Source organism: Alosa pseudoharengus, unplaced genomic scaffold (genome assembly GCF_046254945.1).
Source record: "Alosa pseudoharengus isolate Yale_2024_CS ecotype anadromous, Long Island Sound unplaced genomic scaffold, YU_APseudo_1.1 YU_APseudo_1.1_scf_20, whole genome shotgun sequence".
NCBI classification, from domain to species: domain Eukaryota; kingdom Metazoa; phylum Chordata; class Actinopteri; order Clupeiformes; family Clupeidae; genus Alosa; species Alosa pseudoharengus.
This window is the reverse complement of record NW_027468664.1, coordinates 31,594,885-31,616,880: the sequence shown is the minus strand read 5'-3', so window position 1 is coordinate 31,616,880 and position 21,996 is coordinate 31,594,885. Positions and strand designations below refer to the sequence as shown.

Here is a 21,996-nt window from a genome sequence, read left to right as displayed (position 1 = left end):
ACTTGTCACCACAGAAATAAGCTCCACCATGTTAATTGTAGGTTTCACAGTAAAGTGGGCACTGAAACATCAAATAACCTCAACTTTCCACAAGTTTCAATGAAGATATTAACTTTTCCCTATTAACGATCTGTGGAGCAACGTGTGATTTTGCTGCTGGGACATCGTACTGGGCTGGTGACCTCATTGCTTTAGGGTATCACCTGTTACAAGACTGAGGAAGGTTGTTGCTATGTTAAGTAAGGGATAATGGACGTCACGGTGGTCTGTTCACAGAAGTTAATGCACGGTCAAGGTTGTAAAACGGCCCCGACGCGAAACGGAGGGCCGTTTAAACCTCGTAATAATAAATGATAATCAATGTGTGCCTAACTGCAATACGTGCAACTAATACTAGTCATTGCCTAATTTGCCTCTTTAGAATACATATAACATAAAGTGATTCCAAATTACACTTACTGCAGATTAGTGTAGGCCTACTCCAAATAGTCATGCATGTTATATAATGTTCTGTCACTGTCACTTCACTCTCCTACAATGTATAATTTGTTCTTCAATGTCAGGAAGCAACAGCACATATGGGAACAGAAAGTGTCTATTCTGAGAGTGGAAAACTACTGAGCTCTGACCATGCAAATTTCATCAGTTCTGTTACCGTTACAAGACAGTTTCACAGATGGATAAACTTTCTCATGCATCTGATAAAGGTGTGTGTGTGTGTGTGTGTGTGTGTGTGTTAGTGTGTGTACTTTGACCATTTTTATATAATTTGCCATTTGCTACCTAACCAGACGGGTTGCCTTTAGATCCACTGGCATTGAATGAAGATGGTGTCCCAGAGAGGAGAGTTGTTAGGAGTCTCGGAGCAGCTCCAGCTTTCTGATGGTACCAGGCTAACGCGGGGAATCCCCATGCTGTGTATACACTACTGCTGGTTTCACAGTTTCAGATGACTGTCTCTCCTTGAACTGCTTTCACTGCTGGAGTTTGTGTGACTGTAATCTGTCCACTCTATTCAGTTGAAAAGAAAAGAGTTAAAATAAGGCTCTGTTTGTTTTTGTCTTGAATCACTTTAATCATAGGCATACAGTGTAAAGGCTTCTTACCTTGACAGCACATCAGAAGCACTAATACATACACATAGGTAAAACTCATGGTGATGTTCATTGCAAAAACAAATATCAGATTGCTACTCTGGATTCAACTCATTAGACTAAATGTGTCCAGATTCTGCCACAGTTTGCACAGTCAAAATGACCATGCAAATTATGACATGAATGTGAAAGACCCTCCTGCAGGTTTAACTATATTTGACATGCACATAAGTAGTTAGTGTTTCACATGGCTTAAACTGACAATACTAAATTAGGAAAAAAACATTTGCATGTTTGCATTTGGAAGTGCTTTTTTGTGCTTCATTGTCAATCACATTTGCCAGTTCAATCTGAAATGGAACATTCACATGTTTCTCAGCCATCCAAAAGACAAAGCTGGAAACAGGGCCGTTTCAAGCGGGGGTGGGTTATGGGTGTTATAACATCCCCACTTTTGCTGAACCCCGATTACCGATTTTCTTAGTTTGCACACAAATTTGTATTATTATAATCCTGTCTTTGAAAAGTGTACACTTATACTTCTGTATTTTAAAAGCAACAATCACACACAGAAAAACATTAACTGATTGGATAACCATCACCATGCACCATGAAGTAAATATCAGAATACAGAAATGATAACTCATTGTTATTTATTTATTATTTTTTTCAAAACACACAATTACACAAATCATCATGATTTCAGATACAATCATTTTCATTTCCTGGTGACATGTGCTGCTGTTTCCTGTAGTTCAGTGTGCCAAACTTCCCCTTGGTCCTCAGGGAATGGCAGAACATCAGGTGTTAGACTTGAGCAAGTAATCATCTCTTGAGTCCATATGCAAATGCTGCCTCCATTTCCACAGCACACTTTCAGTAACCTAAAATGAGTTCAAATTACGTTTCAAAATGTGACATGATGTCTCAAGCATACATTGATGCAGGTGCACAGGCATCATCAAAGTAAAAAATGAAATGTCATCCAAGTCATCCAGTAAAATCACTCGATTTCTATGGAGCCCTCAAGGTGACATGGCAGAAAAAACAAGATGATGAAAAAAAGGGGTGGGGGGGTATAACTGAGGGAAAAAATGGCTCCTGCTTTCTACTATCTATATTGCCACCTACAGGACATTTCTGGTATGACATTACCGTCTACTTCTATCATCCTGATTTTTTCCCCCAACCAAAATTTCTTCTTCCTCAGCCAATTTTTTCCCCTCAATTAGATTTTATTTTCCTCATCCAGATTTGTTTGCCATGTCACCTCAGGGGCTCCATGTAGCTTTCCATCTTTTTGTAAAGGTTAAAATATTTAATTGTCATCTAGTACTAAATAATGTGTGGTCAATTCTATGACACTTCATGAATCAAATTTCCCATTGTATAGCGACTGTCCCAATTCAATCCAAGTTCCTGTCTCCAAGCAAAGATTAAGCAAATGACTGATGTGAGTGATGCAGGCAGGGATGGATTACTGCTGGGGCCTACCGGGCCCAGGCCCAGGGGCCCAAGGAGTCAGGGGGCCCTGAAGCCCAAGCCTTTGCATGGAATCATTAGCTCAATATCAACAAATCAGGATGTAGGCTATGAATCTGATTGAATTTAGTATTGGCCATCCCCAAAATGCACCAGAATACAGGAAATCACATCAAAAAAATTAAAACATTTCTGGGGGAGGACCCCCGAACCCCCCCTCCCACATATATGACAATAATTGGGAGACACTTAATACATCTGGGCCCAGGGGCCCAAAAGTTCAAGGCCCAATAATCCGCCCATGGATGCAGGATCTTAATCATACAAACCTTACAGAGGCTAACAATTTTGATCATGTTGATACTTCTTCACATTTTGTTCTATTATTATTTTATTATTCTTCACATCCTAACATTTCCCTCGGGATGAGTAAAGTATCTATCTATCTATCAATTGTATTTTCCATATGGTCGTTTACAGCACTGGTTGACTTAAATGAAACTTGGATTAACGTGCTAATCAATAACAATTTTTCATTCAGTGTAATATAGATTTTCAATTTTTATTTCAGTGTGATATAGATGCTGGCCGAGAGTGCCTCCTGAAGGGACTTCTACATGGGGGAAGATCCTGAAAACCTTGTGCAGGAATATGTGGAAAGTACATGAATTGGTTCTCTACTTATTCTATTACTTACTTACATAAGCTGACATGATTAATTTAGTAATAAGAATTAATGTTTAAATTAAGGCCATTGTAAAATGAATGTGTAAACTGGTCAGAGTATTCATTGGGGGCCAAGCAGCGAAGCTGCGAAGGCACCCATTGAGTTACTAGCTTTTCCTATTATTATTATCATTATATATCTGCCATTGGAGTCTATGGCAGCCCATAGAACGCCTGGCTAAAAAGTTCAGATATTTTGGCAGAAAGTTTCGGGACACTCCACTGACCACTCACACTTATTTACGGACCTCTAAACCCAGCCATCTAGCGCCACCAACAGGTCAAAATCTGGCCGAAAATTGAATTGCTGGGTCTAAAGTTATGAAATTTGGTACACTGATTCAGCACTGTCCCATGATCACTCTCACCAATTTACAGAACTCTATGCCCAACACTCTAGCGCCACCAATGGGTCAAAACTGGATTGCATTAACGCATGTGAAGATTGAACGGTGCATCCGATTTTCACAAATCAGGCACTGTTGGAATCCCTGGACCGACCTAAGTTCAATGACTTCTATCCCGTCACTCTCCGCCATATTGGACCTCCGCCATATTGGATTTGGTCCAAACACTACGAAAAGTTTCAGCGGTTACAAATTTCATCCGATTTTCACAGAACTTGGCGGAGATGATCTTCAGACCGAGCTGCACAAATGATACTTGTCAGATTTTTTAATTTCAAGTTTATTTGCCCATGACAGCCAATCACACCTGGCGATGATGCCGCCTAACAGGAAGTGGGCTGACATCTCGGCTATGCTTTAATGTATGAAGTCCAAACTTGGTACAGGGACTTGGTATCTGATTGTGAGGATGCACTACGAAATTGGCATTATGTGGCCTCTATAGGGGGCGCTGTAATACAGGAAGTGAGCTTGTATCTCAGCAACGCTTCGGTGTAAAAAGTCCAAACTTGGTATAAGGACCTGTTTACCTGATTATGATGACCACTAGGAAATTGGAATCATTTGGCCTCTATAGGGGGCGCTGCAATACAGGAAGTGAGCTCCTATCTTAGCAACGCTTTGATGTATGAAGTCCAAACTTGGTACAGGGACTTGGTACCTCATTGTGAGGACACAGTAGGAAATTGGCATCATTTGGTCTCTATAGGGGGCGCTGTAATACAAGAAGTGGGCTCATATCTCAGCAACGCTTCGTTGTATGAAGTCCAAACTTGATATATGGACATATTAGCTGATTGTGAGGACATGCAAGGAAATTGGTCTCATTTGACCTCTAGGGGTGCTGTAATAAAGTAAATGAGCTTATTTCTCAGCCATTCTTTATCCAATTGCAATCAAACTTGCTGTGAGTGCTTGCTCATGGCATGGCAATGCCATTCCTGCTATAGCGCACTGCTTGGCCCCCGCATTGCTGCTTGCAGCTATATTTTTAAAATGTTTTCTTACACAAGTCTGACATTTTTGTGGATGAAGTTTCAGTCCATAATAGCAGCATGTTCAGGAATAAGCCCACAGAATGCTGATTGTTCAATCATCAATGCTTATCGACCAAACCCATGTAGTAAGGTATATTTCAGACAAGACTACTTTCTGTAGTGGTCTCGTACCAATTTTGATAAATGTGATGGATCTAGGAAAACAAATCACATGGTGAAAAAAATCTTGATTTCTGCTCCATTTCAGGCCTCTCTTTCAGCCTGGAATTTCAATAATGTACGATTAGCAACATCCTGCATACCATTCTTGCAAAATCCTGGATGTTGCTAGCATGATATCAGATTGGTGAAATCTCACCATGTGTTGGGTTTTCTTAGATTTCTCTTTAATCTGTCTAGGTTTATATTGTCATTAGGCCTGTCCATTAATTTCTCAATAGGGCTTTGTTAGAGGGTCTCATTTTCTTACTGTTATGTGCATTTATCTGCCTAATTCAGGGCATGGATGAGGTTAATGTCATTGAAGACAACTGTTGGGGTTTACGTCCTGAGAGAACAAGGGAACTGGATGACATTGGGGTGGTACTCGAAGGAATTAAAGTTTTGACCGATCTAGACGGCATACCGTTAGCTGTCACTATGATGTTGGGGCTGATAACCTCAGGTACCCAGAACAATTGTAGTATTTCACAAAAATTACCCTTTATCACCTTAATCCTGACAGTGCTCCTCTTTCTACATGGTATGTATCACTGACAACATATACCAATACTACAAAGTTTGTACGGTAATGCTGACTAACACACAACTAAAGGCCACTCCCCTTTATAACACACAATACTCTGAATGGCAATGTATTGGTGCACAAAGGTAAACAGCTGAGCCATCAAAATACTCACAATGAACGCGGGAATAATGAGAAATGCAACAAGGTCATACAAATGGCAAAGTACTACACAAGCTCTACTCTACTGTAAATGGGCCCAGAGTCCTTATTTTGGATCCCACCTGTGGATCTCGCTGCTCTGTCGGTAGCTGGCTTTCAGCCTGTTCCCCCTGGACTGGCACTGCTTGGCCGTCCATAATAATGCCTGAGCAGAACTCTCATAGTGTCCAGGAACTTGCTGAGGATACGTGTGTGCAGCCCACTCTCACTGCTCATATGAACAGCACACCATCTGCAGAGACTCACAGCTGCAGCAGTGCAGTCAATGTGTAGTCTGGCACAAGGAGGTTTTTGTACGGCTCTGTATCACTGTGTGAACACATTACCACTGTGGTAACTCTGACAGTAGTAATCTCCTGCATCTTCAGTCTGGACTCCATTGATGGTCAGAGTGAAGTCTGTGCTTGATCCACTCCCTTGAAATCTAGATGGAGTTCCAGAAAGTGGTGTGCTTGCAAATTTAATCAAAGGTTTAGGAGCTCCTCCAGGCTTCTGTTGATACCAGTAAAGGTAGTGTCCATAACTACTATACCAGTACACAGCACTGCTGACTTTACAGGTCAGAATGGCCGTGTCCCCCACAGATGCAGCTTTCACCGCTGGAGTCTGAGTCAGAGTGTACTGACCTCTGCATCCTGTGGAGTAAATTCAAATATGATGTTTACCCTTACAACACATGCGGCTGCTTAGATAAAGTTGTTTAAAGGACCAAGACCACTGTTTTCAGGAAAACCTTGTTGTACGGAAAAATAAGAGTTGATACGTACCATGTAGACAGAGGAGCATTATCAAGATGAAGGTGATTGAGCTCATTGCTAAAGAATACTGGAGCTGCTCATTCATGAGGTGTTGAGCTGTTTGAGGATCTCTAAATATCATCCTGAGCACTGATGCAAGCAGGTCATGCTGCCAATGCAAAGTATTCTCATGCAAATACTCACCACAGCAACATGTCATTAATGTTGGGTGAGCTGATAAATGCTCAGACCCCCCTGACAGTTACAGCATCCTAATCTACGCCTTTACTTGACTTACTGTAAGGTGATTTTGACATCATCCAGCAACCATTCATGGGGGTTTGGGATCCTGTTTTGAAAACTACTTGTTTTGGTTTTATCTTCTTCACAATGTCCTATCAGTTGGACTTTATGTTATTATTCCAGTAGGTGTTATATGCCATTTTTATGACAATGTGTTTGGTGTATACACAAATTATTCAGACAGTTTTTGATAATTAAACTATGTTTGCATTACATTACATGTCCATTTATACCATATTTACAGGGAATACACATCTTATCAAGCCAGGACATGGAATTATGATTGCAACAGGTCCAAAAAGCAGCAGAGCAGTCACGTCTACTCTGAGTCAGGGAGGTGTTTGTGCTGCTTCCGTTTGACCTGTCAGCCCCAGTGTGAAGTCAGAATCACTATGTCCTCTCCTGCAGTAGTAATATCTTGTGTGTTCATCTGAACGTCACTGATAGTCAATACAAGTCTGGGAATCCAAGGGCTGTTTTAGACTGAAGACTTGCCAAAGTCATTGATTCTCTGGGCATGATGCGGACAGAGGAAGATGTCATTGCTTGATAAGTGACTGTTTCTCTTCCCAGTGGATATAGAAAATATATTTACCATAGTCAAGAAATATGTATCTATTTTTTTCTGTATTTAAACTACAAATCAAAATGCATATCAATTGATTCATTTTCAATTGGGGGAATTTTTCAAAAACTTTTGCAGGTATTTTTCTGTCATTACAAAAAGTATAGTAATCAGAGATGCTGAAGACACAAACATGTAATGTCCTACTCTACTGAGCACCCGTCTCACACCTGCTGAAAGTCTCAGCTGCAGTGCAGTCATGTGTATTCTCACAGAGAGAGGTTTTTGTACGGCTCTGTATCACTGTGTGAACACCCACACACTGCTAGCATGGGCACTCTGACAGTAGTAATCTCCTGCATCTTCATTCTGGACTCCACTGATGGTCAGAGTGAAAGCACTTCTAGATCCACTGCCACTGAATCGAGATGGAGTGCCTGACTGGCGAGTGCTAGCAGTGTGAATCAGGAGTTTAGGAGGCTCTCCAGATACCTGATGGTACCAGTGCAGATAGTTGTTGTTATAAACATTACTGCTGACTTTACAGTTCAGGGTGACTGTTTGTCCAGGAACAGCAGGTAATACTGATGGAGTCTGAGTCACTGTGTACTGCCCCCTGCATTCTGAAGACAAAACAAAACAAAACACACACACATTCATAACTCTGTAGAGTGTCTTTAAAAATGCAAGCTTACTCTTTTCAGTCATGAATATTATTAACAGCTCTTACCTTGGATGTATATAAGTGTCCAGAGCAATATTACTTTAAACAACATGTTCATTTTGGACTTCATCATCAAGAATAACCTAAACCAAGCTATCAGAGCCCAAGAGCAGGTCGCACTAGAAAAACCCTCTGAGTACACAGAAACTTATAATTTATGCAAAGTACCCCTCTATGCAATAACTGCTCCTGGACAAATCAGGTTTAGACACATGTTTTTTGACAGACTAAATGTATAATGAATAAAATAAATGCATGTCAGTATTTTTGAAAAGTGATTGTTCACATTATGTTTCAGGTTAACCTTCTCTGGAAGGTGGCTGAACATTTGGAATCCATTTTCAGAAAACCACCAAAGCGTATCCATGCATTAGTGGCAGTGTGACGGAGTACCATCACTACAGTTGAGTATGCGCTCTGACTGCCATACCAACAGGCTTAGCTCTTTGGTGTTGCGGTCAAGCTAAATTAAATGCACTTACTGTTGCAGTTACTTATCAACTGAACATCCTCTCTGCAGAGCCAGGGCTGTTGTACAAGATCCCTATTATAAATGTGCGTAGTCTGATTTCAACAGACTACAGTATGACATACCTCCAGTAGGTGGCACTTTGCCCTGCAGAATATCTCAAGTCCCCCAATCGAATATCTTCCATCAGATTATTCACTGGTGGGTTCTTGTTCAGCACCCTGCTCTATGCCAGAGACTTTCTAATGTCACTCAAAAAATACTCCATAGAAATGCATGGGGCTAGTTTGTCACGCCAATATGGCCGTTGTCTACACATATCCCACCCCTTCCTCGGCAAAACGTCGACATGTGAATACGTTGAGCCAATCATGTGGTGTGATGTGAATACATTGAGCCAATCATATGGTGTGTTGTGAAGACATCGTGCCAATCATGTGTTGTGATCTCGCCGCTGGAGCAAGATTGGTGTCGTGAATCCTTGCACACGCGCAGTTCGACCCAAAGACTGTGCCCGATTAGTGCCCATAAAACGTTGGTATATGGCCGCCGAGTGGAGGGACTTGCCTAAAAGGACTTTGTCTATGCCCTCTACTTCCTCTCTGGTTGTTCAGCACCACTCTCTATTGGCCTCACGGCACTGTTCCTGCAGAAAGGCTTCAAAGTAATGAGACCTTTTTTATACAGTCTATGAATGAGACACATTTTCAATCACATTAAAGTGGCAAAACAAAAATCGTGACAAACAGGTTAAAGACTTCAGAATGGCGTGTGTATTTAAAATAATGAACTGTTGCGGAGTAAATCAATTTGGTTTTGAGTACAATACCTTTTTAGATAAATTTGCATAATCTGCCTAATTTCAGATGCTGTTTCCTGTTGTTTCCCATGGGGCTCAGAGGGCAGCTGACCCTCTGGACTCATCCTCACGGCCTCTACTAACATCAAGACCAGTGAGTTCAGTCTTACTGGACGCTACCTCCACTGAGAATTCAACAGGAGACAATGTTGCCGCCACCTTGTTCCACAGGATGGCCTTGTCTTAGAATTGCGGGCTGTGCCTTTAACAAGGATTGGCAACTGTTCTAGAGCTTTGGGGTGTAAACTTAGAATTATTCGATTTAAAAGAGACTGAGAGTTGTGACTTGAGTCTTCTAAGGTTAAGGCAAAGATTAGATATGCAAAACACTAGAGATAGGCCTAGGCCACATGACAAAATGACAAGTCAAGGTAATGACATGTGACTTATTTACCTTAAGACAGTAGCCTACCAAATAGACATGAACAGAAAAAAGATCTGAATTCTGAAAAAGCTTTGAATCTCATTTGGCATGATACCACCTTAATACATTATATTACCTAAGAAACTGTATCACATACTGTAACCTAAGAAAATAAATACACACATAGCAGCAACAGAGCCTGACCAAAACATTGAGCAATCTTTATTTATTCTCTAAAATAAATCAACATGCAAAATTAATTGAAGTATGTTTTAGTCCCTTGTCATTTTAAATACTGCTTTGTAGCTTATGCATTATAGGCAAATCAGAGGTTTAGTCTGAATGAGGACATACTTACATACTACCTTACTACCAGGTTGGGTAGTGACTGATAACAAGTAATCTGGATTACGTAATCAGATTACAAAAACCAAGTAACTATAATCAGACCAGATTACATTTAACATGTGTGTGATTAGATTATAGTTACATTGTCAAAAATTACATTACATTTTGATTATGTCTTTCAATACATAACATAGTTTTACATGATCATTCAGTCAATATACAGCGTTGTTAATAGTCAGAGAATTAACATAGACCCAATTTGGAGTGAATGAACATGGAATGTAGAGGACACAATGCCAGTATTTTACCTGTCAAGTAGGCCATCTTGCACCCTCAACACACACTCGCAAACATACACAGAGTTAAGGGCCTTTTCTATACACTTTTCTGTTCTGAAACAGACAAAATATTCCTACCCGTGAGAATAACATTTCATAATGCAATAAAAGGTATTCTGGGCGTGCACTGCCAATGTCAGACATGCTATTCTCTGTATTTTAAGTCAGTATAGCATCAAAATGAGTTTGATTGTTTGATTTTTTTAAGGTTAAAAAAATGACATGACATGACATGATTGCTTTAAAGTGAAAAAGAAAAGGAATATTGGTGGAACAATTTTTTGACAGTGTCTTTTTTTATCTAATGTATTTAATTTTTGAGTATTTTATTTTTAAGAAATTAAAAAGTAATCCAAAAGTATTCAGACTGTGTTAAATTATTTTTGTAATCCATTGGATTATGTTACTGATTACAAAAATTGGTGTGTAGTCTGTACTCAGTAATGGATTACATTTCAAAGTAATCTGACCCAACACTGCTTACTACCGTGTAGCATTTCACTTGGACTAGGCTTCACATATTCTGTTGTTAGATGCACCACAATACTCATCATACCAGTTGTGTTCCTGTGACACGTCTCTCACTAAGCCGCAGTCTTCTCCAGTGCTATGCTTGTTGCCAGCTCCACCAGAGTTGTTTGGTTGGCCTTGGTACCAGAACCTGAGGAAGACCAGAACAAGAGTTAGCAACAACAACACAAAGCACTTCAATTTCAATTTAATTTAACTTATAGAGCGCCAAAACATTACACATGTATCATGGCGCTTTACAGAGTGTTAAAACATCCAAAGAGAACCCATGAGTAACAGGGGCGAGGAAAAACTCCCTAGAATTGGAGATACATATAGGAAGAAACCTCGAGCAGATCCAAGACTCAAGGGCCTGACCTGTCTGCCTAGGGTCAGTTACAGGGCAGTAAGGTCTGTATACATGATAAATGAAAGGTTAGTTAGGTTTAGAGAATAGAACATGGTGTTTAAAGCCACCTGAGATATATGTTACAAAGAGCTAGGATGGTTACATATCCAGTATGATAATGCATGAGTCCTATTTAGTGTCAGAAAGTTCAAATAGTCCAGTGTAGGGAATGAATTGTCCATAGGGATTAGGGCCCCTATTTTGCACCCTGGCACATGGCGTAAAACTCGTTTTTCACCCGGCGCAAAGTTTATTTTCTTATTTTGCACGTCTATTCTTTAAACAATGCGCCCAGATCGCTATTGTACTAGCCTGGGTGTTCCCATGCTGCCTTGCGCGCAATTTGATTCACGCTGCTAAGGCAGCCTGGAGACCATGGAGCAAATTTTCGCCTGAGATAGGGAACCAATCACAGAACTGGGGGGAAAGCAAGACGATGATGAGCTATGCACAGACGCATTTGATAGACATCCGTGGCACCCAATAAACGGATCTGGGCATTTTTTTCAAATACGAGAAAATGAACGTTTGGTTCCCAGACCACGTCTCATTGAGAAGTGGTGGCGCTAGCCAGGCTACTATTGTACACCACCTAAAACGCATTACGCCACTGACCAAGAGAAACCTTTTAAACGTTTATAAACGTAAATAAACGTTTTATTTAGTCATTCGAAAAATATTTGGGCAAGTGTTGCTTTTTCCAGCCTATGCTTTCGATGGTAACCCATTGTCAGTCAATAGTGAAAGTAACTTACTGCGTATAACTGCCTTGTCGTTGACTGACACCATGGTGAAGTTGGTTTCACTTTGCCAATGAGTTCAAACAAGGGCGTAGGTTTGGTCTGAGCTTTGGTGGGGACACTACCCACTACCCCCCCCCCCCCCCCCCCCCCACGAATATATAAAATGATTAAAATGTGCTACTGTCCAACTACTATCTATGATTAAAATGTGCTACTGTCCAACTTGATCTAACTACACTGTGTAGCCTGTGTACAGATAGGCTATATTTAACATTTATTTTCTATTTGGTCTGTTATGAAATCATGCCCATTTAAGCACAGCTCAGTTTTAAGAAACTTAAATACATGCATGCTTAGCATTTTGTGAAAATAAATCATTAAGGCTACATTGACAAACATGAGCTGCCTGTATATTCTCTGATTCTAATATTTACAGATATCTAGGCGATGTAAGCACAGCTCAGTTTTAAGAAATGCAGCCGAAAGACCATGTTGAATTTTGCTATAATTTATTTCAAAACCGGATTACTCTGGAACAGCTAACTATACACGGGAATGCATTACACCTTTGTGTTCGGTAAGGTCTGCTGTTTATTCTGATATATGGTTTGTCATGTGTTGCGTGAAGAGTGTGTAGGCATACGATATTCCACCGAGACGAATGGATGTGTAGATGGGCGCAGAGAATAATTATTAAATCTCTTGAAGTTATTTTTCTCGCGAACTGTTTATTACAGCAAACAGTGGCTAGCTAGCACCGTTTAAAAGCTGAGAAAAGGCTTTTTCATGTGACACATGTGTGATGAGTAGCCTACTTCTCGAGGAGTTCAACAGAGAAGAATGGGTGAATTTGGACGCACTTCATGCTTGTAGTGAAGTAAAGATGAAGCGCTGCATGCTGCGCAGGAGACTGCGGCTCACTGGTAGTTATTATAGGTAACTTCAAATCAGCGCGATTTACCCTTATAGGCTACTGCACATTACAAGATCTGTACGAGATGATCCGCAGCACTGAAGTGAGAAATGATTTAACTCTTTGTGTAGCACATGTGAGCGTTTTTTTCCCCATTTCAACCTGAATATTGGTGGGGACATTTCAGTCGTAATTTGACATTGGTGGGGACACGTCCTTCGGTGCCCACGCACATCTACGCCCCTGAGTTCAAATAAGGATGAGGGCCAAACACAAGGATGGCTGATAACACCACTAACCACTCAGTGAGTTGCAGTTTTGAAAACGAACGTTAAGGGTTGTTTTAGGACATGTTTGAGTAGCCTACAATATGCCTGTTTGCAGCCACTCTGAGAAGTCAAAGGCGATTCAAAACGAGTCAGAAAAGTCGACACAGGACCAATCGTCAAAATTTCGGTGTCCACTCATCCAAAACAAACCAGAAAAGGGACTCAAAGTGCTAAATACCGGAATTTTCCTTTAAGCTTTGGTGAAGCACTGAACCACTTAGAGCAATTGTTTTGAAAATGGGTTCATTGCTCGAAGCTTCAGTAACAGCGACCTCCCCTGGTAAAGTGCTAAGGCTGCATCTAAATTATCCCGACTAGAAAGTGGACAGGAAAGATTGATCAGGAGCGATCAGAATAAAGTTTTCCCACATGTCTCTCTTCCAAGATGCTTCCATAGTAATGAAAATAAATTCTAACTAATACTTGTCACTGTAGAGGCTACTACGAATCAAAACGCAATGTTGTGCATTAAAGTTTTTACTTTGAGCACACTACAAGTCAGACTCAAAACGAGCCAGTGCCAGTTGCAGTGGCAGCACCTGACTAGTGGCGCTGCGAAACCACTCAGGTGGTTCATTCAGAGAATGAAGCAGTTGTTGCTTCGAACGTCATATGTCACGTGATTTTTCAGTACCAAAGCAACCTTCGGAGCAGTGGTTCAAATGGAATTGTAGTTAATGGTTTGAAGCACTTATCGAAGCTTCAGTGTCAGACTGCCATCACTAATGATTAGGGGACCAAATTGAATGATCGAGGACACCAGGGAACCCCCTTATCGATAAGTGCATGGGATCTAATGACCACAGTGAGTCAGGACCTCGGTTTGATGCCTCATCCAAAGGACAGCATCTCCTGCAGTACAGTTTTCCCATCACTGCATTGGGATCGACATTTTTGGCCAGAGGGAAGAGTGCCACCTACTGGCCATCCAGCAACACCACTTCCAGAAGCAACCTAAGGAGGTCTCCCATCCAAGTACTAACCAAGCCCTCACCTGCTTAGCCTCAACAAAGACAGGTTATACTTTGGTCTGGCTGCTGGCTGAGTTAGGGAGTGTTCACACTGATGCTTTTTTCACCTCCAGAACGTGAGTATTCCAAAGTATTGAGTGTTAAGAACATGCGAGGTAGAAATTGATTGTCTAGCCTGCATGTTGTCTATGAAATCACTGCAGGCAGGCAGCTAAGCAACAACAGATTGTTGGAAAAAACGCAACCTTAAAAGTTGCGTTTTTTCCAACAATCGGTTGTTAAAGTTTTTAACTTTCTGCATCTTGTGTTTTTGGAAGTCTCGCTTCCAAATCAGTGTGGTCTATCAGTGTGAACACCCCCCCCCACACACACACACACACACACATACACACACACACACACACACACACCTCATTTCTCTTGAAAAGCAACTGAAAGGTAACTGTGTGTCTTACTTGAGTTTGACATTTTTGTTGTCCACCCACTTCCAATGTCCCTCCCTCTCAGAATCTGTCAAACCGATCCAGAAGCCATCTGTATCGATTATTTTCTGAGCAATGTAGATCTACAAAACAAATGTATGTATTCAAAGTCAAAGTCACAAATTATTGCATTTACATATTCTACATACATTTCTTCTGGTGTAAGGATGGCTTATATCATTTTCAGTTAACATATTACAAGGGCCAATATCCCTGGAGCAACTCAGGGTTAAGTGCCTTGCTCAAGGGCACAATGGTAGTAGGTGGGAATTGAACCCACAACTTTTATTTATTTTATTTTAACACTCATTTGGTTATGGTTATGGTTATGGTTATGGGATTTGGCAGATGCCTTTGTCCAAAGCGACACACAAATACAAAAATAACATAATATTTAAAATTTAACAGGGAACAGATTAGAATGTTGGCCAAACTATAAGGAGAATAGCAATAATAAACAACAATGTCAATTCAATCAATAGCCTAATAAAACAAGCAATGAAAATGAGGGAAAAGGCAATAATCAATATATAAACAATATATGTCCATTCAATCAATAATATAAAAACGATGATATGGTAAGACTACATTATGGAGAATATCAATAATAAACAACAATGTCAAATTAATCAACAGTCTAATGGAAATAAAACAATATTATACAAACCATAATGCATAAGAAGCGCTTAAAGAACTAAATGCATGTTGAACAGGAATGTCTTTAGACCCCTCTTAAACAACCCAAAACTACCACAGGAATGGAAAGCACTGGGCAACTCATTCCACCAACATGGAACCACTGAAGAAAAGAGTCTTGAATTAGACAAAACTACCACAGGAACGGAAAGCACTGGGCAACTCATTCCACCAACATGGAACCACTGAAGAAAAGAGTCTTGAATTAGACCTAGTGTTCTTTTATGTCCATACCTGTTGTTCTTTGCTGTTTATGATCACAAGATGGCCACCAGCTGTGACACACTCATCTCTACTTGCAGTCCAGTTCAGCGCATCATGAGAGAAGTAATAGCATGTGCCATTAAAGAGCTCCCAGCCATCAGAGCACTGGCCTGATGTTGACCCTGTCAGTGAAACATCAATACCAAAAAACTGCTTTACAGGATCCCCATCCCATAATTTTTTGAATAAAGCAAATAAACATCCCATGCTCTTTTGAATAAAGCAAAGAAACCACACTACATGGCTTCCATGTTTTACCTTTGGTACAAACTAATTAATTTTCTTTACAAACTGTCAAACTTGTAACAAAGATGAAGCCTATTATGTGTTAGTGTCACTAGACACTGTGGTAGTTTTATGTAGTTATGTAGCTTTATGAAAAGATATTCTTATTATTATGTAGTAGTTTTATGAAAATATTCTGTCAAAACTGTCTGAGGTCCATGTGGTGAAACAGCAGGAGGTAATTATAGCTAACGCATACACATGCTTGGGGCCAGGAGCTTACTTATAAGGACATGTACAGTATGCCTAGTAAGACTGGGCAGACTAAGCGGCTGTTCAGCAAGGTCAGAGGTCATTAGAAGGGAAATAGACTGAAGACCGAGGTACAAATGTATTGCATGTGCAAAGAAGACATGGGAGATGTTTCCTATTCTGTCTTCACACAAACAAGTGACGATATGAGAAGGAAGGGTATAACAACTATGTACAGAAAGTCAGAAGCAGCTTGCTTCGCGAACCCATGCTCTGGAATGCATTAAAGCCATCATCTGCGGTATTCATCTACGCTGCTTGAAATTCTTGAGTTTGTATTATTTAATTAAAATTTGACACCACAACACACCTGTATTGTTTGGTTGTTGAAGGGTCCTCTCCTTGATGGCATCTGTAAGAATATAGTGATAATGAAAATAACTGTCACCAGGCCCACACAAACCACGTCTAACTTCCTGTTGCAGATGTGCCCAAGAGCAACTAAAACCACAACCCCTTGATTGCTACAGACAATAGCTATTCTTCATTTAACCCCATTAAAGTATGCTTGTGCACTCTGTGAAAGATGCAAGGCTCTTTCACTTTTTCTTTCTTTTTTTTCAAAATAGTTGTATGATGTGTAGGCTACAATAACTTAAATCGCAAGCCCTTGATGGTCTCAGACAACATCAACACATCATTTTAACCCCCCCCCCCCCCACTACAATCTACTGGTTTATTTCTACATAGGGACATTAATGTGACTATTTTACCGCGCCCAAAAGAATACTCACAGAGAACACCCAGGACTATGATCCCACACAGCAGCAAGACACACAATGACATCAGCAGCATGTTAGTGCGAGTACACCTGTGGTCTTGCGGCTCCAAATGACCTGCGTAAACAAATGGATCTTTTAAATGAGCAGTAGATGTTATCTTCAAAGTAACAATTTACTGCTTCTACCTCAATAGCTTCATTTCTATGGCTATTTTATCCAAGATCATGATGAAGTTAAGCTTTAGCGACAGTAAGAAGCTGAACGGTGTATTATTTGTGTCAATTTTTACGCCTATACAGGATAAGAAGAGCCTTCATCTAGACACTGAACAAAGAGGCTTACTTGTTGGACGTTGGTTGTTGTATCTTTGGGGTACCCATTGACCTGACTGCCACCGTTCTTGAGGGATTTTAACCTTTGAAGATTTGATTGCAGCATTTTGATATATTTCCTCGAGGACAGGCATTGTTGAGGTGAACAAGTCACTTAGGTGAAAAACCTAACAATGGAATAGAAACTTGTCTGAGGCACAATCTGAGTTCATTTCCTTTCCTATAAGGGGAGGAGTCTGAGCAAACCTTTTTAGAGGCAATACAAATATGTCTCTACACTACAGCACAATGCAGATCAGTGATCCAGACCACCCTGTGAAAATAAGACAAAAAGAGAAAAAAAGCTTTCTGTAAGGTTTTTCCAAATACCTTTATTCATTGTTATAGCCTGGCTCTGCCTGCCTGTCTGTAAGTCAGGCTTCACAAAGTGAATGGGTTTGGTGAAACCAATCTAGTGCTTTTGTTAATTTTGGATAAAAAATACTTAGTGCTGTTTTTTTTTATGTACAATTAACTGCTGTTAATTTCGCCTGACGAGACAAAGACAAAATGACACATGGCACGTAGCTACCTTAATGCCATCTGCATCATGTGAACATTTGATGTTACAACGTCACCTTCAGGAACCGAGAAAGTAGGACTTCCGATACCATGAAATGAAATTCAATGCTTGACCACCCCGCCTCAGCACAAGGCTCCAAGGCAGGGATGTAGTGGTAAAATAAGAGGTGGATAAACTATGAATTCTGTGATCACGGTGAATTCTGTGAAGCGGTATCGATTTTTAAAAAAGGCATTCAGAACATGTTTGGGGATTGTGGAGTTTATTGTCCTATGTTTATAGCAATACCAGTGGTATTAAACGGTTCCTAGAGTGTTGATGAGTGTACATATTGTGAATGTGGATAAAACAGTGTGATTTTTGAATGTTAAAAGTTGCAATTGGTGAATAAACTCTTTTGAGAAGTGGATAAACTCTAATAAGAGGTGGATAAACTCTATTTCTGACATTTCAGAGGTGGATAAACTGCATTTACATGCGTTTAGCCTCCACTACATCCCTGGTCCAAGGGCGCTGTGCAATGCGGACCAACTGGGCTATTTCCCTCCTGTCCCATGTGGAAGATGCGGTAGCCACTTACCTCTCCCCACGTGCCCCTCGAGTGGTGGCCGGCCTGCTCCGCCCACCAAGACCTGCTGTGTCACGGCTTCCCTCTCCGAGAAGGCGTACGCCTGCGGGGGACAGTCATGCCAGGCCATGAACACAGCAGCGCTTCTCCAGGTGTGCTGCAGGGAGCTTCTCAGATGACCCATCGGTGACGCGTGTCCAGTTCACCGAGTTGAGGATGGCCCTGGATTTCACTTCGAGTGATGAAGTGCTCCGCCCTATCCCAGAGCTTGCCCTGTCTGACATTTTGGACAAAGAGAAGCTCCCTCTCCTGGATGGTCCGGTGTCCCTGGGGACCTCTTTGGCCAAGGCATAGTGGCTGAGTTATGAGGCCATCAAGCCGATTATCGGCCGTCAGACGTCGTCAGACATTCGGGCAAGGTCAGGGACTCGAGTCTGTTTGGTGTGTCCTGTGCCATCATCAGTCGGAGGAGCCGTCGGCGTCTTTAAAAGTTGTTGGTGTGTCCTGAAGGATTAATGTTTTAATTTATTTCAGACTTGTTAAAGGTTGCTTTCTAAGCAAAAATTTTTTTTGTCACATATAGCAAACATCTCCTCACAATCCGCTAGCTACTTGTACCCTGAATATACTGTAAAAAAAAAAAGCATGGTCTCTGTAGACAGCCCAGGCTCCAAAAACGGCAACAAAAACAGCCTGGTGCAGCCTGGACCATGAAACATAACAAACTTTTCCATTTACCGACGAGATGCGTGTTCAGGAGAGTTTCAGTTGCAAGAGAGGGGGAGGGAGGGGCGAGCTAACTTACTCCTTTAAGTAATTAACTGTATATCTTACTTGAGTTTGAGATCAGTGTTGTTCACCCATGTTCAATATCCCTCCCTCTCAGAATCTGTCAAACCGATCCAGAAGCCATCCCCTGAATTCATTATTTTCTGCATGATGTAAATCTTCAAAATTAATAATTGATTTAGTCAGTTTTACTCCTGAGTAATCAAAGACAAAAAAATATAATTTGTGATCTCCATCCTCATACCTGTTCATCATCCTCAAACCTTTTCATCTTGTTTCACCAGCTGTGACACACTCATCTCTCACTTGCAGTCCAGTTCAGCGCATCATGAGAGAAGTAATAGCATGTGCCATTAAAGAGCTCCCAGGCATCAGAGCACTGGCCTGATGTTGACCCTGTCAGTGAAACATCAATGAGAAAGCTGGCCTTAGTGAATCATCATCCATTGTTCTATTCAATTTAGAATGAAGATTAAAGAGTATATCGATATGACTATGACTTTTTGCCATTTTATGGAACAAACTAACATAATTTTTCACAAATATGACTAACAGAGCTTGAAGTATACCATATATGTCAGTATCAGGTGATACAAGACTGTTTGGTTGCAGGAGGGTCTTCTCCTTGATGGCATCTGTGAAAATATAATGATAATGAAAATGACCTCCAGTGAGGCCTACACCAACTATGAGACCCACCAACTATGAGTCCGTATTATTTATGCTGGTCTCTAGACCTTACTCTTGCACTGTTGCACTATTGGACTAATGTTGGACTACTTTTTGCACCTTCACCATGACACTCACTCTCTTGAGCACCTTGCCATGCACACATAACTAAAGGACTATGGTTGGACTACTTTTGCACCTTCACCATGACACTCACTCCCTTTAGCACCTTACCAGTCCCGGCCCTGTCACTACAAGCGTCTTATGCTTGATCACCCTCAAGCACATTGGACTTTCTTAATTTAATTTATATAGTGTATTTAGTATTTCGTTTTGTTAGTTTTCTTATCTTTCTTATCTTCTACTGTCTTTATGTACAGTGGAGTTTAGTTATATGTTTATACTTATACTTATGTTTACCATTTCTGCTGCATGTTGTGTGTGATGTCTGTATGCTACTGAGACCCTTGAATTTCCCCATGGGAATCAATAAAGTATCTATCTATCTATCTATCTATCTATCTATCTATCTACACCCATTTCCTATAGCGGATGTGAGTCAAAACAAATAAAACCACAGGACCTCAGCCACTTCAGACAGCATAATCCCTTCATAGTCTAGGGTCAGATTGCAAAGATGTTTGCAATTACACAACTTCTTTGTTCCATCACAAGAGCACCCAAAATGGCTTGTTATTACTCACAGAGCACACTCAGAACGATGAATCCAGACACACACCGTGAGATCAGCAGAATATTAGTACAGGTACACCTGTGGTTCATGCCTTGTGACTGTTTTAAATGGTCGTTAGATGTTGTTTTTTCCCAACTATTTTACTGGTTCCATATCAATAGCCTCATTTATATGCCTATTATATTGACCTCATAATAAAACACCATTAAAAGAGACATTAAACAATAGACACCAGATTCTTTTGTGGCAATTTTCAGCACAAACAGGACAATCAGACCCTTCATTTAGAAATAGAGAAAACAGATTCTTACTTGTTGAATGTTGTTTGTCATATCTCTGGCGTACGTCATGAGCGGGCTGCCAGCCTTCTTGAGGCATTTTAACCTTTGAAGATTTGATTGGAGCATTTTGCTATGCATTTTGCTAAGGCAACTAATTCCTATCCAGCTCTTGCTTATACTTTATAAGTGGTTCACATTAATGAGTAAGGCTGAGAAATCAACATATTGTGTTGCCCACAGATACAGATAGTTAACCATATGGCATTATTGGCCACCGACGTTGACAAAGGAAGTGAGAGTAACTGACTGCCTACCCCTGAGTGTACAGGAGATGCTGGAAAGAAACGTCACTGAAACCCACGCCACTGTGATAAAGATCTCACATCCTTTTGAAGTCAGGAGATATAACAGAGGCCTGAAAAGAGATGTCAGACATACAAGCACAATCACGCTTAGAGAAGACTGAGGCGCCTTAAGTTAAAAGATAATTCTGGTATTTAGCAGTTTGAGTCCCTTTTCTGATTTGTTTTAGATGAACTAGAGTGGTGGATACCGAAATGTTGATGATGGGTCCTGTCTTGACTTTTCTGACCTTTGACTACTTCAGAGTGGCTGCCTATGGGCATGCACAAACATGTCCAAAACAACCCTTAACATTCGTTTTCAAAACTGTGCAACTCACCGAGTGTTTAGTGATGTTCGTTGATGTTCCAAAACAAGTAGCGTAGCGAAATACAGTTTCTGTCGTGTTTTATTTGGCATTTTGTAAAATCCCATTGATTTCTGTTGGAAGACATTGCACGTTGATATTACTGCGCCACCAGAAACGGAAACGGGGGCTGTATACATTTGGTTGTAGTCTTTCCGCGAGACCTTCTTTTACTGTCTGCTTCAGGCTCAAATATTGAGCGGAAGTTTATACGCGGTTGTGAGGTATCTGAAAAAATAGTTCCACAATAGCAAATAACACGAAAAATACATCAAAAATACATACGCCGATATATTTGTTATTTAATAATCAACAAACACCACTAATCACTCGGTGAGTTGCACAGTTTTGAAAATGAATGTTAAGGGTTGTTTTAAGGACATGTTTGTGCATGCCCATATAGGCAACCACTCTGAAGCAGTAAAGGCGATTCCAAACGAGTCAGAAAAGTCGAGA

General features: G+C 40.7%; 2 protein-coding genes across 2 annotated transcripts; both read right to left on the bottom strand.

Annotated features, from left to right (window-relative positions):
- Positions 1-4,929: 4,929 nt before the first annotated feature.
- On the bottom strand, positions 4,930-8,078 carry LOC143136501 (uncharacterized). The gene is made up of 4 exons (XM_076297226.1): positions 7,989-8,078; positions 7,561-7,881; positions 6,421-6,645; positions 4,930-6,288 (listed from the first exon to the last, which is right to left on the bottom strand). The coding sequence occupies exons 1-4, from the start codon at positions 8,053-8,055 to the stop codon at positions 5,960-5,962; spliced, it is 942 nt and encodes a 313-aa protein (XP_076153341.1). The 5' UTR covers positions 8,056-8,078; the 3' UTR covers positions 4,930-5,959.
- A 1,791-nt stretch (positions 8,079-9,869) lies between these two features.
- Positions 9,870-20,581, bottom strand: LOC143136409 (C-type lectin domain family 4 member E-like). The gene is made up of 11 exons (XM_076297117.1): positions 20,561-20,581; positions 19,757-19,822; positions 19,432-19,583; positions 19,233-19,345; positions 18,411-18,902; positions 17,279-17,435; positions 16,949-17,050; positions 16,525-16,566; positions 15,648-15,799; positions 14,691-14,800; positions 9,870-11,021 (listed from the first exon to the last, which is right to left on the bottom strand). The coding sequence occupies exons 6-11, from the start codon at positions 17,400-17,402 to the stop codon at positions 10,868-10,870; spliced, it is 684 nt and encodes a 227-aa protein (XP_076153232.1). The 5' UTR covers positions 17,403-17,435; positions 18,411-18,902; positions 19,233-19,345; positions 19,432-19,583; positions 19,757-19,822; positions 20,561-20,581; the 3' UTR covers positions 9,870-10,867.
- Between the last annotated feature and the right edge of the window lie 1,415 nt (positions 20,582-21,996).

Excerpts from the sequence above, each read along its gene's own strand:
- LOC143136501 (XM_076297226.1), bottom strand. The coding sequence starts at position 8,055 with ATGATGAAGTCCAAAATGAACATGTTGTTTAAAGTAATATTGCTCTGG. Across the intron at positions 6,646-7,560 it reads TGTGTGGGTGTTCACACAGT|GGGGGTCTGAGCATTTATCA; the intron begins GATACAGAGCCG and ends TGTAACTGTCAG. Across the intron at positions 6,289-6,420 it reads AATGCTCCTCTGTCTACATG|GATGCAGAGGTCAGTACACT; the intron begins GTACGTATCAAC and ends TTTACTCCACAG.
- LOC143136409 (XM_076297117.1), bottom strand. The coding sequence starts at position 17,402 with ATGCCTGTCCTCGAGGAAATATATCAAAATGCTGCAATCAAATCTTCA. Across the intron at positions 16,567-16,948 it reads CATAGTCCTGGGTGTTCTCT|ATGCCATCAAGGAGAGGACC; the intron begins GTGAGTATTCTT and ends ATATTCTTACAG. Across the intron at positions 11,022-14,690 it reads AACAAAAATGTCAAACTCAA|GTTCTGGTACCAAGGCCAAC; the intron begins GTAAGACACACA and ends GGTCTTCCTCAG.